The following is a 16,169-nucleotide window of genomic DNA, read 5'->3' on the forward strand; positions in this document are numbered from 1 at the left end:
TCTCTTACAATCACTTAAAAACCTGAAAACAGTATATCATGGAATAGAAATCCAACATCACAATTCAAAGGCCTTAATATGGCAACTGAAGTAATTCTGTTTTGGAATGTTAATATTACACAGTCTTCAGTGAAAAAGGTTTTCCTTATAGGCAAGTTATATGTAGGTGATATGGTTAGGTTAAGTACTAAAAGCCTTTCAGGAAGTTTTTGCAGTGTGGGGCTAGTTGACTAGTCTTTACTATGGGATGACACATCAACCTAAGTCAGTATCTTTGGCCTGGAGGGTAAAAGCCCGGGAGCCTAGGCTCTGAGTGCCAAGTTGGGGAAAGGACTGCTCAATACATACACTTCCACTGCATCCCCAGTACAGCAGTGTATACCCCTACCCTCAGCTATCTCAGCTTTGCCTGGAGCCCCTGAATCCGAAATTTTTTGGTTTAACCTCTGACGAGAGCAGCTCTTGTGCATGGGTAGTGCATATGGGAACGGCAGTCACCTGAATGATGAGGCAGGAAGGCAAATCTAAGGTGTCTCACTGATGTTTTACCCCCTCTGCTACTATATTTACCACCCCCCCTCCCCAACTGTTTATTTGGAGCCCTGGTGGTACAGTGGTTAAGAGCTTGGCTGCTAACCAAAAGGATGACAGTTCAAATCCACCAGCTTTTCCTTGGAAACCCTATGGGGCAGTTCTACTCTGTCTTACAGGGTTGCTATGAGTCAGAACTGACTTGACTGGCAATGGGTTTGGTTTTTTGGTCTTAACTTTTTATTAAAAAAATTTGAAACCTACAGAAGTGTTTAAAGAGTAGTAAATGCACACTCATATACGTTCATTTAGATTTTCATTCATCAATTGTTAGTTTGGCACGTTTTCTCTATATACATAATTTTTATTTCTAATCATTTAAAAATAAGTTGCAGATATCACCACATACAATTTCATCCACATATACTTTATGGTGATGGGTTTAAAATGTTCTAAGAACATCTTCCTACATAACTGTAACATCATTATCAAATTCATGAAATTTAACATTGATACAATAGTGTTAATAAAAATATTATCTGATATGTATAATAAAAACCCAGAAAAAATCTGATGTATAATATATAGTACATATTCCCATTTCCACAACTGTCTCCGAAATGTCCAATATAGCTTTCTAAAAATTGTTCTAGAATCCAATCGAGAACAGGGTGGGGGGGATGGGGCGCAGAGGGGCACTTGCCCTCGAGCACACATCCCAAGGGGGTTCTAGACAAGGCAGGGAATGACATTCTGAGGTGCCACAAATATGAAAGGCGCTTGACTGAGGCAACCTGACAAGAGGGGCGAAGGCATTTCTGCTGACTGGGGTCACCATTATTGAAATTGTGGTGTGGGGGGAGCACATCTTAAGAGATTGCCCTTGGGCGCTCAAATGGAGGGGGAGTGCAACTTAGAGACTGTCCTTGGGTACTGGTTACTCTCACTATGCCACTGATCGAGAACCTCATATTATGTTCAGCTGTCGTGATGTCTTTTCGGACTCCTTTAATCTAGAACAGTTCTTTTTCTTGCCTTTTCATGGCATTTTTGAAACATCCAGGCCAGTCATTTTATAAAACCGTTCCTTATACACACTTTCAACCAACCAATCCTATTTTTTATCCCTTTTGCACCCCATGCATATTCTTAGTCTGCTAAATAAATTACCACTCATTCTTCTAATTTTTAATTTCCAAAATTCTGCTGCTCTCTCCTCCCTGTACTTTTTGTTCTTATGGGCTTTTACCTCATTTTAAACCCATCACCATCGTTATAATGTCTTTTCAGGAGGAAGCAGAAACGAATGCAAGTATTCAATCCTCAGTATTTAACTTGAAGTGTCTTCCGAAGGGAATTTAATCATAGCATGGTACTTCTAATGTCATGGCAGCTCATAACCTTGCCCTTCACCCTGATTTTCTCATGGTTTTTTTTTTCTTGATTTTGAACTCAGTTGAAACGATACCTCTGCACTCCCCAGTTATTGTCAAATCACCTTATTTTACTTCTCTGTACATTATAGTTCTTTCTGTAGTTGCTATTTATTTGTTACCTATCTTTTTTTTTTTTTTTAGGGCCAGCTTTGTTTGTATCTCTTCCACTAGAATATAAGTTCCATAAAAGCAGGGCTTTGACTATGTTGTTCACCGCATATACTAAAGTATCCCCAGGCCAAAAAAAAAAAAAAAAAATCAAACCCATCGCTGTCAAGTTGATTCTGACTCATAGCAGCCCTATAGGACAGAGTAGAACTGCCCCATAGGATTTCCAAGGCTGTAATCTTTACAGAAGCAGACTGCCACATCTTTCTCCCGTGGAGCAGCCAGTGGGTTCAAATTGCCCACCTCTGGGTTAGCAGCTGGGTGCTTAACCACTCTGCACCACCAGGCCTCCTGATGGCATATTTTAGGTGCTCAATAAATATACAGCACAGAGACTAAAAACACAGGCATTAGAGGCAGACACACACCTCTACTGTGTGAGTTTGGGAATGTCACTTAAGCTCTCAGCCTTGACTTCCTATCATAAGGTTATTCTGAGGATTTAAATAATGTACTTAAAAGCATTTGGCACATTGCCAGGCACAATACAAAAAAAAAAAAATACAATACAAGGGTTCGGTAAACATTAATTTGTATTATCGTTAATAACAAGAGTTTAAGATGTTAGGGGGGAAAAAAACCCCTTCCTTCTGATGAGCTCTTGTAAGCCTTTGGCATGACACACTAATACAGTTCAGGTAATGAGATAAAGTATAGCTTGTACTCTGAAGCTAGAAGCCTAGCTTTGAATCCTGAATCTGCCACTTAATAGCAGTATGACCTTGAGGATGTTTACTTAGTATCTTTGCATCTCAGTTTATCTGTAAAGATGGATATTACAGTAATACCAACCTCAGGAGGGTGTTATGAGGATGAAATGAACTAACACATGTAAAATATGTGGAACAGCAACAAGCACACAGGAATCCCTCAGTAAATGTCATTACATGGTTCTTATTGCCATTCCACAGGCAGGTACCTTGTACACTGCGTAACAACTTTCCTAATTCTGTCCCTTCCATACTGCAGGCCTGGCCTATAGCTACTGTCTCCTCCAAAAGGTCCTCCTGTTGCAATTAAGTGTTACTATTTTTTCATATTTTTCTCCTTTGAAAGTGTTTGCCGCTCACTGACCTTATTGTAGACCCTTCAAATCATTTTGAGAGTCATAGTCCACTGCTTTCTCCCATATTGTCTCAGCTTTTTGTCTTTCTTAGATTTTCAGTTTTTTCAAGCTCCCCACTTCCATGAAAGAAAAAAGCAGTTTACAAGAAGACTGCTCATTTTCCAGGAAGCCCACTAACGAATCACAGAATTTCAGCACATTCCATGGCTTTTTCCAGCTAATGGTTTTTTTGGGCTGCATTTCCAAGTCTTCTGCAAAGCACTCCTCTCCGCCTCACCTATCATCAAAACTTCTTCCTACTTCTCAATTTGGGACAATTTCAGAGGCTTAAGGGTTTTAGAAGACTGAGCTATACATAACCAAGGTAATTTTTGTGTATAGAAAGCAGGTAATGACTAGGCTGCCATGAAAATAAGTAACCTTGAAAGAATTTTTAATAATATAATGCCAAAGAAAAGAGGTTAATATACCTGACACAAATGTTTTAACAGGGAAGACAATTTTAATAGATAAGTCTTTCCTGATCTTAAATACTAAATCAGCTCCCATTATATTCTCTCTCCTAAGTCTTTACAGATCCCCTAACGTTCGGTATAACTATAATTTATATAACTATTTGTGGACTTATCTGCTCATCATCTGTCTCTGCCAGTAGACTGCAGAGCTCATGAGGTCAGGCAACATATCTACCCTATTCACTACCATCTTCAAATGAAGATCAAGTAGAAGGTAAGGGTTAAAAAAAAAAGGAGAGGCATATTCAAAGCCCGTGTCTTAAATGTCTTTTAGGCTGTCTGACCCTAGCACATTGCTTGCCCCTTTGTGTTTTAGTTTTTTACTCATGAAATAAGGAAAAAGTAATGTCAGATATATAGGGTGCCAGGAACACTCATAACGATATGAATTGCTTTTTGTACATTAATATGAAAGTCAATTTGGTTTTCCCATAGTGAGGATGGATTAGTACCCAGTCTCCCTTCCCTCCACTCGGTCTGTAACCTACAGTATCAATTTAAAAGAGGGTATTTGGCAGAAATGCATCAGAGTTAAGCAAACTAAACTGGGTAGGGCTTGGATCTAAGTCTTATCAGTATACAATGAAAACCAGTTTAGACCAGAATCAAGTTGCTCTGTCATAGGGCTGTTGTTGCTGTCTTATGTTTTAAAAATCTCATTTACCTTAAAATCATTAATGTGTAGGAATTCATCAATGATAGATTTGGACTTCCTTTCCATCTCCTCTTCTGATAATGCAGGCTTGTCAGGGGCTGAAGTTGCTGGAATTTCTGGTTTAGCAACTAATGAGGTTAAAAAAAAATGAGAAAGTAAAAAATGATAATTACTGTTAAGAAGGTGGGATTAGAGTCAACAATATTTATGTGTTGTTGCATTGTTTTTCTCAGTAAAAGCATGAAAACAGATAAAAGTTTAACAAAGCAAGACATCTAAAAACAAAACATAGAAACACTACGCACTAAGAAACTTCATAATCTACAACAATAAAAAGAATTTAGGGACATGATAAACTTTTATAATTAAAGGTTTGCTGTCCCTTTCTTTATTTTGATTCCTTCCCACTGCTTGCATAATAAAGAGCATATGAGGCCTTCACAGTCCTGCACAGGTCTGGGCCCTGCTGACTGCAGAGCTCTAGCCACACTGGCCTTTGCCATGGTTCCTCCTATCACAACTTGGCTCATGATACCCAGCCCCACTGTCTGGAATACTCTTTCCCTTCACTCCTTACCTTTCCCTGCAAATCTATGTAATTCCCACTGGTCCTTCAGATCTAAGGGAATTTTTCTCAGATACCTTACCCCACCCTAATTCTAGAGAGTTCCTTTAGAACTATGTTCCTTTCCATCATAGCATCTTTCTCAGTTTGTACTTACATAATATAATTTTCTGTGAGATTATTCAGTAAAGGTCTTTGTAACCTGGCAGACTGAAGGCTGAGAGCAGTGATTACTGAGTGCCTAGCGCTCACTAGGTGTTCACTAAGCATCTGGTGAATGAACAAATGAACGAGACAGTAAACACATATAAGGCAGCTGTACTACATTATTCAGCTACACACAAGATATTTTCATGTCCTATGGGTTATCCTGTTAATGTTTCAAAACAGCTTAGATAAGAAAGCCATATGTCCTTAAAGCTAAAAGCTCTGAAGTCTATACCAGTTGGGAGACAACATTTCAATTTGCCTCTGAAGTCCTTTTAGGCTATAGTTATGAGAAACAATTTAAAGGGTGAAACAAATTTGAAAGCTATATAAATGTTGTAAACCATCAGTATTACTTTAAGATTTAAAAGATGTTGAAAATTATTTTTAAATTAATTTTCACCACTGTCAATATCATCGCCATCATCCTATCTAATACCTTTTGAAAACTTTGTATTTACCAGGTTATGCTCTAAGTATTTGCATGTATTAATCTTCTCTTTTAATCTTCATAATAACCCTGTAAAGTAGGTACATTTATTATGATAATTAAATAGATGAGGAAACTGAAACACAGAAAGATAAAATACATGAAGCAATTTTTAGAGCATTATCCTGGACAGGTCTTCTGAATACGGACATGAGGTTCTTGTTGTGTGTGCCGCTGAGTCAATTCCAAATCATGGCGACCCTTATAGGACAGAATAGAACTGCCCCACAGGGCTTCCTAGGCTGTAATCTTTTTTTTGTTTGTTTGTTTTTGTTGAGAATATACACAGGAAAACACACACCATTTCAACAGTTTCTACAAGTACAATTCAGTGACAGTGGTTATGCAACTATTTTCATCCTCCTTTTCTGAGTTTTTTTCCCACATTAACATAAACTCACCAACCCCTAAGTTTCCCATCTAATATTTCGAGTTGCTGTTGTCAATTTGATCCCATACAGGCAGATCCTGAAAGAGCACAATGCTCAAGGTAGATACTTTTTTTTTTTCATAATTGTGTTTTAGGTGAAAGTTTACAGTTCAAGTTAGTTTCTCACACAAAAATTTCTACATGCATTGTTATGTGACCCTAGTTGCTATCCTTATAATGTGACCACACATTTCTCCTTTCCACCCTGGATTTCCTGTGTCCATTCAACCAGCTCCTATCCCTTTCTGCCTTCTCATCTCACCTCTGGACCGAAGCTGCTCATTTAGTCTCATGTATCTATTTGAACTAAGAAGCACACTCTTCACGAGTATCATTTTATGTCTTAAAGCCCAGTTTATTCTTTGTCTGAAGAGTTGGCTTCGGGAATGGTTTCAGTTCTAGGATAACAGAGAGTCTGGGGGCCATGTCTTCTGGGGTTCCTCCTGTCTCAATCAGAACACTATACATTTGAAATTTTTTCTAAAATTTGAGTTCTGCGTCCCATATTTCTCCTGCTCCATATGGGACTCTCTACAGTGTTCCCTGCCAGGGTGGTCACTGGTGGTTGCCAGGCACCATCTGGTTCTTCTGGTCTCAGGCTGAGGGAGTCTCTGATTTATGTGGACCTTCTGTCTCTTGGGCTCATATTTTCCTTGTGTCTTTGGTGTCCTTCATTTTCCTTTGTTCCAAGTGGGTTGGGACCAATTGATGCATCTTAGATGGCCACTCTCTAGCTTTTAAGACCCCAGATGCCACTCACCAAAGTGGGATGCAGAACAGTTTCTTAATAAACTTTGTTATGCCAATTGACCTAGATGTTTCCAGAAACCATGGTCCCTGGACCCCCAACCCTGCTACACTGTTGCTCGAAGTGTTTGGTTGCATTCAGGAAACTTCTCAGCTTTTGGTTTAGTCTATTGGTGCATCAAGGCAGACATTCTTTACTAGCTAAGCTAAACTGTCTGGTTTTAAGAAGACTTTAGGGGATATTTTTGTTTAAGGTTTAAAGATTATCTCAGGCAATCGTTTCAGGGATTTATACAGCCTCTATGGCTCCAGACCCCTATGTGCCTGTCAGTTTGTTGTACTGTGGCAGCTTGCATGTTGCTATGGCACTGGAAACTATGCCACCAGTGTTCAGATACCAGCAGGGTCACCCATGGAGGACAGGTTTCAGCTAAGCTTCCAGACTAAGACAGACTAGGAAGAAGGACCTGGCATTTGCTCATACGCGAGTTCAAGCTGAAATTGAAGAAAATCAGAGCAAGTCCATGAGAGCCAAAATACGACCTTGAGTATATCCCATCTGAATTTAGAGACCATCTCAAGCACAGATTTGACGCGTTGAACACTAGTGACTGCAGACCAGACAAGTTGTGGAATGACATCAAGAACATCATCCACGAAGAAAGTAAGATAGATGGATGTCAGAGGAGACTCTGAAACTTGCTCTCGAATGTCAAGCAGCTAAAGCAAAAGGAAGAATTGATGAAGTAAAAGAACCAAACAGAAGATTTCAAAGGGCGGCTCAAGAAGACAAAGTAAAGTATTATAATGACATGTGCAAAGAACTGGAGATGGAAAACCAAAAGGAAAGAACACGCTTCATGTTTCTCAAGCTGAAAGAACTGAAGAAAAAATTCAAGCCCCGAGTTGCAAAAGTGAAGGGTTCTATGGGGAAAATATTAAATGACGCAGGAAGCATCAAAAGAAGATGGAAGGAATACACAAAGTCATTATACCAAAAAGAATAAGTTGATGTTCAACCATTTCAGGAGGTGGCATATGGTCAGGAACCGATGGTACTGAAGGAAGAAGTCCAAGCTGCTCTGAAGGCACTGGTGAAAAACAAGGCTCCAGGAATTGATGGAATATCAGTTGAGATGTTTCAACAAACAGATGCTGCGCCGGAGGTGCTCACTCGTCTATGCCAAGAAATATGGAAGACAGCTTCCTGGCCAACTGACTGGAAGAGATCCATATTTATCCCTATTCCCAAGAAAGAGGATCCAACCCAACATGGAAATTATAGAACGGTATCATTAATATAACATGCAAGCAAAATTTTGCTGAAGATCATTCAAAAATGGCTGCAGCAGTATCAACAGGGAACTGCCAGAAATTCAGGCCAGTTTCAGCAGAGGACGTGGAACCAGGGATATCATAGCTGATGATAGATGGATCCTGGCTGAAAGCAGAGAACACCAGAAAGACGTTTACCTGTGTTTTATTGACTATGCAAAGGTATTTGACTGTGTGGATCATAACAAATTATGGATAACATTGAGAAGAATGGTAATTCCAGAACACTTAATTGTGCTCATAAGGAACTTTTACATAGATCAAGAGGCAGTTGTTTGGACAGAACGAGGGGATACGCACGGTTTCAAGTCAGGAAAGGTGTGCGTCAGGGTCGTATTCTTTCACCATTCCTATTCGATCTGTACACTGAGCAAATAATACGAGAAGCTGGACTACATGAAGAAGAACGGGGCATCAGGATTGGAGGAAGACTCATTAGCAACCTGCGTTATGCAGATGACACAACCTTGCTTGCTGAAAGTGAAGAGGACGTGAAGCACTTACTAATGAAGATCAGAGACCACAGTCTTTCAACAAAAATCCTCACAACTGGACCAATGAGCAGCATCATGATAAATGGAGAAAAGATTGAAGTTGTCAAGGTTTCATTTTACTTGGATCCACAATTAATAGCCACGAAAGCAGCAGTCAAGAAAGCAAAAGATGCACTGCACTCGGTAAATCTGCTGCAAAGGATGTCTTTAAAATGTGGAAGAGCAAAGACGTCACCTTGAAGACTAAGGTGCGCCTGACCCAAGCCATGGTATTTTCAATCGCATCATATGCATGTGAAAGCTGGACAATGAATAAACCAAAAAAACCAAACCCAGTGCCATCGAGTCGATTCTGACTCATAGCAACCCTATAGGACAGAGTAGAACTGCCCCATTGAGTTTCCAAGGAGCGCCTGGGGGATTTGAACTGCTGACCCTTTGGTTAGCACCCATAGCACTTAACCACTATGCCACCAGGGTTTCCAGACAATGAATAAGGAAGACCAAAGAAGAACTGACGCCTTTGAATTGTGATGTTGGGAAAGAATATTGAATATACCATGGACTGCCAAAAGGACGAACAAATGTGTCTTGAAACAAGTACAGCCAGAATACTCCTTAGAAGGAAGGATGGCGAGACTTTGGACATGTTGTCAGGAGGGATCAGTCCCTGGAGAAGGACATCATGCTTGGCAGAGTACAGGGCCAGAGGAAAAGAGGAAGACCCTCAAAGAGATGGACTGACACAGTGGCTGCAACGATAAGCTCAAGCATAACGATTGTAAGGAGGGCTCAGGACCGGGCATGTTTCGTTCTGTTGTGCATAGGGTTGCTATGGGTCAGAACCAACTTGATGGCACCTAACAACAACAATATGGCTCCAGAAAGTCTGCCATGAGAATTTGCATTTTCCTCCTTCATTTTCCGTTTTGATCAAGATTCTTATATAGATTCTTGATCAAAACGTTCAGTAATGGATTGCCAAAAACCAAAGACAAGAAGGCAGGAAGGGACAGGAAAACTGGATGAATGCACACGGGGAACCCAGGGTGGAAACAGGGAGAGTCCTGACACGTTGCTGGGATTCCAACCAATGTCTATTTGTGTATAACAACTTGTGTGTAAGTTTTTGAATGAGAAACTAATTTTCGCTGTAAACTTTCACTTAAACCACAATAAAATTAAAGAAAAAAGGATTCAGTTAATGGTACTAGGCAATAATCTTTTATGGGAGCACAATGCTGGTCTTTTCTCCACGGAACTGCAGGTGGGTTTGAACCACTGACCTTTTGGCTAGCAGCTGAGCGCTTAACCATTGTGCCACTGGAGCTACTCAGTAGATGCAAAACACATACAAAAAACCACTGGGATTACCAAGAAAGATGAAGGCAACAAAAGACAACCTGATACCTTCTCTTTGGTTTGTCTTACAGTGGCTGAATCATGTGAGAATTTGCATACATTTGAGGAGCTCTTTTACAAGGTATATGGAGCCCTGGTGACGCAGTGGTTAAGAGCTACGGCTGCTAACCAAAAGGTAAACAGTTTGAATCCACCAGATGCTCCTTGGAAACCCTATGAGGCAGTTCTACCCTGACCTGTAGGGTCGCTATGAGTCAGAATCAACTCGATGGCAGTGGGTTTGGTTTACAAAGCGTATGAGCTCTAACACCAATGCACAGTGGGGTGTTATTAAAGGGACCTATAAGAAATTCAAATTGCTTAACATACAGCAAGAGAACCTCATCACCCTAACATTTAGTAGAGAAAGATGGAAATTTATAAATTGCTGAGGAAGCTATAGATCTAGGGAATGAAAACTAAGTTACAGAACTATGAAGCTGCCCTTCAATAACTTCTAAGGCACTGGCATGTGTGTTGCAGAGGTCTCTGGGTGGCACAAACTGTCTGCTCTTGACTACTAACCTAGAGGTTGGTGGTTCAAACCCACTCGGCAGCAACACAGAAGAAAGGCCGGAGATTTGCTTCCATAAAGATTACAACTAAGAAAACCATATGGAGCAGTTCTACTCTGCAATACATGCGATCACCACGAGTTGCAATTGGCTTGACGGCAATGAATTTGTTTTTTTTTTTTGGTTTATGCGTGTTGCTACCACGTATTGACTCTGCAATCTACGCAGGGTCAAAGTCTCCTTTGTATTTCTCCTTCCAAATTTAAAGCCCAAATCTGTATCTATTTGTTCATATACAGTTTCTCACCTGACTCCCTTGTTTTGTTTCGGTCTGCCTCAGTAATGCTCCTCTCTATATCCATGCCTCCTGTTAGTTGTTTCACAGTCTCTAGCATCTCTCTCCGCTGTTCTTCTTGAGACTGATTGTCTAACAGATCTTTACTGCTGCCGCCCCTCAGGAAAGTGTTTGGACGAGCTGTTGCAGACGGAAGGGGCTTGTCATTCTTCTCTCTGCCCATGCTTCCACGACTTGAAAGACAAAACAATACTTTTCAAAAAGAAAGACCACTCCTTCCCCTCAGTATTCAGTTAAAAATTACAGTAAGAATCTCTAAAAGTATGTAGAACAATTTTCACAGATAACTTAAGATGTTTGAGATACCAGTTATAGTTCAGAGATAATTATTCACATGAAAAGAAAAACCAGAGTGCGTCAAAGAGAATATTTTTTAAGATATGCTTTAACTATTTTCTTAAATGGTAAACAGGGATACACTTACATTTTAAAAATATCAAAGGCAATTCCTTATTTTAGCTTTTAAATCTTCTAAACATATATTTTTTAAGAATACAAAAGACAGTGATGGAAGTACAAGCTGAATGAATCAAAGGCAAGCAGAATACCACAGAAACATGGTATCACCATCTTGGAAATAAAACATTTTTTCATAAACTTGAAATTCATGGGAAGTATTTGAGAAATAGATAGTAGATGTGGTCTTTCAACAGCCAAGGTCATACACATTACTCATTTTAAGAGAAACTCATTTATTTTTTATTTTTCTTTTTGGTTTTGGTTCTTTTGGCTTAATCAGCTGGGCAAACCAAATTCCTAGCCAATGACTGATCAGAGGCAGCAAATTAAAAGAGAGAAGAGGGAGGGGGCTAGAGGAAGGACAACAGCCTAACCACTGCGAAAGAACATACACAAGAGCCCAAAAAGCAGAGCCATCAGGAGAATTTTATGGTGGGGTAAAAAACACCTCTGACAATCTGAGTCATGTAAAAGCTGACTTGTGCTAAGTAATATTTTGTTTCAGAAGCTGAGGGAAGAAGTAACATAGCTTAGAAAATCTACTTGGCCAAAATGATTACAAAAAAAGTCTCAGAGCTTAAGAAACTGTGGATCTGCACATCCTCATGTCAAAATGTCATTCTCTGTCAGTGCACTGCAGGTCCTCACTCATTCTCAGCAAGCCAGCCAACAGAATACCTTACTGTATCAACACTACAAAACAAAAACAGGAAGATACTGCAGTACAGAGAATAGTGAAAACTAAAAGGCAATCTCCAATCTAACTTGAAGAACAGTGCCACAGAGAAGCTACAGGAGGGCTAACATGTTCTTTAATTCACATGCTTGAGACTGTTAGGTTACTCTGGAGTGTCCTGGGGTATTAGCTTGGAGGGCCCTATGTACCCCTCCAGGGCTTTTTGGGTGGACCTGGCTTTCTTACGGAGCAAACTGTTAGGAATCTGCCAGATAAGCTGCCCTTCCCTACCACCTCATATCAAATCCACCACTGCACTATGTTCCTATTTTGGGAAATTACAGACTGTGAAGATTAAAGGAGAGAGAGAGAGGGGGAAAAAAAAAAAGAAAGAAAGAAAAGGGAAATCAACCTTACTAAGCACAGAGAAAATCAATCCAGGAAGATGACTGTAGATGATTTCCAGCCGCAGGGATTATCATTATCATCTGTGTGGGTATGCATGTATGTGAAAGACAGAAAGCAAGACAGACAAGGCAGATTGACAGGCAGGAAAGCCTTGACTAAGCATAGAGAGCGAGCTTCTCACCTGGTTAAAGTCCTTCGGGAATCAAACTCCAAAGGTGTGGATGACGTGGACCCTGAGGGTGCTGGGGGTTGCAGAGCAGAGAATCTGTTTAAACTGGAAGCACTTGACCGTAAGGCATCTACAGGTGTCGAAGATTTAGAAAAAATACAAATCACATGGCTAAAATGCAGATTCTCATTCACCTGCCTCCTTGGGGTGGGCCCTGAGACTTGCAGTTCTAATAAGCTCCCAGGTGGTGCCAACCTGTGGTTCACGGACCATACTCAGAGAAGCAAGGTGTTAAAAGGAATTTGTATGTAAAAGAGAGTTTAGAAATCTGCACTCATTACAACCATTTGCTTCTTTCAAAACAATTCAGTTATCCTGGGTAGGAGGTTCGGGGTAGGAGTGGTAAATTAGGGGGTGTGGGAAGGAAGGAGGGAGGTAAGCAAAAACAAAACAAAATATTGTACTTCTTAAAAACCTAACCCATGATACCATTTATGTAAAATTATGTCAGCGTTTAAGCAAACAATGAAATTTAAAAAACTTAATGAAATAAAAGGATAAAACTACTTAGTAGAAGGGAGATATGGGAAGTTAACATTAAAGTCTTTTTTCTTTCCATTGTTTCTTCATCTACTAACACGTCTGTGATGATCAAAACCTTTTCAGTTCTAAGGTCAAATTTCTCTGAAAATCCAACTTTCGCTAAAGATTTGGAAAAATATTTCAATCGTTATTTCTTACAACTTCTGGGTATTAATAGCATTTCTCTCAGCATAGTGAATTTCCCTTTTAGTTTGGGGTCCCAGTAACTTCTCATATTATATTGACAGGAGAAAAAAAAGAGAAACCTGAGAGATTAAAGTCTTAAATAACCTGACGGAATGAAATTAAAAAAATACATATTTAAAATATCTAAGGATCCTAGGAAACCCTGGATCCTTAGATATTTAAAATTTTTTTTTTTTTTAATTTCGTTCCGTCAGGCTATTTAAGACTTTAATCTCTTAGGTTTCTCTCTTTTTTTTTTTTCTGTCAATACAATTAGAGAAGTTACTGGGACCCCAAACTACTCTATGGGTCAGTTCTACTCTGTCCTATAGGGTCGCTATGAGTCGGAATCGACTTCACAAGCACTGGGTTTGGTTTGGGTTAAGGATCCTTACTGAGGAGGAAATCCTCACATAATTTTTCAATTTACATTAGCCAGAGAGGGTTAAGGACACTAATAAATATCTGGGCATGATTAGTTAAAGCCTTTGCCAAAATTATTATTAAATGACTACAGGCATTGCCTTGTAAGGTGAGTGCTAACAGACATATTCAAGTTATTAAGAAGGTAGCTCCATACTTACCAGTCTCACTCGCCTTGGCCCCACCACTGCTGCCTTTCCCCCAGCTGCCCAGCTGTGCTTTAGGTACAAGCTGAATTTTCTCATCAATTGTGGGCTGTAATGTAAGTGACCACAAGGCAATTAGAGAAAATACTGTAGAAGGACACTTCAGCTTATTTCTCAATGTAACAGAACTGATTTTAGCAATAAAAATCTGCTTGGAATGCCAATTTAAGAAACATAAAAATTGGAGCTGTTCTTATTGAAGTGGGATCCCTGTGGGCTCTGAGGTACTTCCTTGGAATCCAGGCTCCACAGAACACAGTCTTCCTATTTAAGACAATGTGTCAGTGTGCTAACTGTACACAGTTTTTAACGAGTCCTCTTGTACAATAATGCCCAGTGACTTAAAAAGGAAAGAAAAAAGAATATATAAATGCTATGAAAATTTTTTTTTTATGAAATTAGCTCATGAACTTCTCCCTGCAACTGTCTGAAATTAAGGAGAGAGTAATAGGGCAACAGACACATTTTATATTTCCGTAAAGCCTAACATAGACTGGGGCTAGGAATGGGATGAATATTCAAATAGGGGAATAAGGAGTTTCTGTTAGGGATGATGGAAAAGTTTTAGAAACAGATAGTGGTGGTGGTCGCACGACACTCTGAATATACTAAATGCCACTGAACTGCACACTTTGAAAAAGTTAAAATGGCAAATTTTATGTTGTATACATATTGTAACACACAAACATACACACACATAAAGATAGGAGGAGAGAAGGGAATGAAATATTAGCCATGAAAGTGCAGAGTTACGTTTCCTGCTCAGTCTCAGATTTTACCCTCCGATTACAACTTTGGTGCAAAAGAATTGCACTGTAACACCCACCATCATCAAACACAGCCACCTCGCTACGTAACACGCCTTCACAGGCATCTCTACCATTTCACAATGAATTTGTTTAACGGTTTTGAACTTCTTCTAAGCCGCTTTGGTGGAATTCCTGTAATTACCTAAATCCACAAGGTTTATTAATATACAATTTACAGACCTTTGAAAATATTCAGGTAATGGTTGGAGGTTTAATAGCAACACAATTCTTTTTACAGTGTCCTGCACAAAAACTATAATATTTAAAAATAGAAATATTACAAATAAATATTGATATTATTTTCAAAGATGCTGGGGCTGATGTTGGAGGGGTTCTTTGGTTAAAATTGTTCCTTGCTGGAAATGAAGGTGGGTGGGAATTGAGTCATGCTCAGCAATGGAAGTCCTGCTCTGCGACATAAACACCCAGAATAGTGTGTATCAGGATACCGGAAGAGAGCAGGACCCTAGCTAGTCACCAAGAGAGATCCAGAGGGGCAATGCTCTGACGTGAAGAAACACTCTTACAAAACCATGAAGATGCAAATGATATAGCCCACCTTTTTTCAGTATCTTAAACTCTTTTTCTTTTTGTCCCTTATCTTTTTTCATTTGGTATAAATGCTCTTGTTCCAATGGCAGGCTGCCAATTTTCAGAACTATGGAACTGTTACAAGTAAGGCTCAAACTAGACTTGCAAATCATTTGCAAAACCCCATGGGCTGTAGAAGTTTCCACTTTACAAAATTTAATTCAGCTTTTTTCCTTCTCTAAAGTTATTCACCCTACTCATAGTCATTAACTTCTACTGCTAAAAACATCTGCCGGCAGAAAATTCTTTCCTCTTACTGCCAGTGGGTTCTCAAAAGAAAGGAAAGTAGAATATATTAAATATTTATCACAGGATGATTTCTAGTAGGTCTTTTGTTATTTCTTCTAGGCCGTAGATACGACAAATCCATTAATTCCTTTCATGGGTAGACTTAAAGAGGTAACCGCTTCTTCCCCGGAGCTAAGGATAAAAGCTTGCGATTGCCTAAGACATCGGAAGTACTTTTGTTAGCATCTCTCTCCTGATAAGCAGCACACAACTGTAAGAATTAATAGTTACTTCCTCTTTTTTTTTCCTCTTTAGTAAGCCCTCATAAAAATAAAAAGGATTAATGTCAAGAAAAGTCTGTAAAACAGACTGATCAATACTGACTTGCAAAAAGTACCTGCATTAAAAAACAACTACCCCATAAAATATACAATATGGGTATTTTATATGAGTAAGAAATTATTTTGAGACTAATGTTTTGAGATTGCTGTAAATTATTTTTATTTACTTATTTTTGTAAGT

The 16,169-nt window shown here is 39.4% G+C and overlaps 1 protein-coding gene across 8 annotated transcripts in view; it reads right to left on the reverse strand.

Moving 5' to 3' along the window:
* The window catches only part of EIF4G3 (eukaryotic translation initiation factor 4 gamma 3), a 381,417-nt gene that overhangs the window by 36,015 nt on the left and 329,233 nt on the right, over nucleotides 1-16,169 (reverse strand). For all 8 annotated transcript variants that reach the window (XM_049878174.1, XM_049878170.1, XM_049878168.1 and 5 more), the window contains 4 exons: nucleotides 13,975-14,068; nucleotides 12,635-12,752; nucleotides 10,863-11,083; nucleotides 4,381-4,499 (listed from right to left, as the gene is read on the reverse strand). In XM_049878174.1, coding sequence (XP_049734131.1) covers nucleotides 4,381-4,499; nucleotides 10,863-11,083; nucleotides 12,635-12,752; nucleotides 13,975-14,068 — 552 coding nt within the window. The remainder of the gene's footprint in view (nucleotides 1-4,380; nucleotides 4,500-10,862; nucleotides 11,084-12,634; nucleotides 12,753-13,974; nucleotides 14,069-16,169) is intronic.

This window comes from Elephas maximus, chromosome 3, assembly GCF_024166365.1.
Source record: "Elephas maximus indicus isolate mEleMax1 chromosome 3, mEleMax1 primary haplotype, whole genome shotgun sequence".
Lineage (NCBI taxonomy): Eukaryota > Metazoa > Chordata > Mammalia > Proboscidea > Elephantidae > Elephas > Elephas maximus.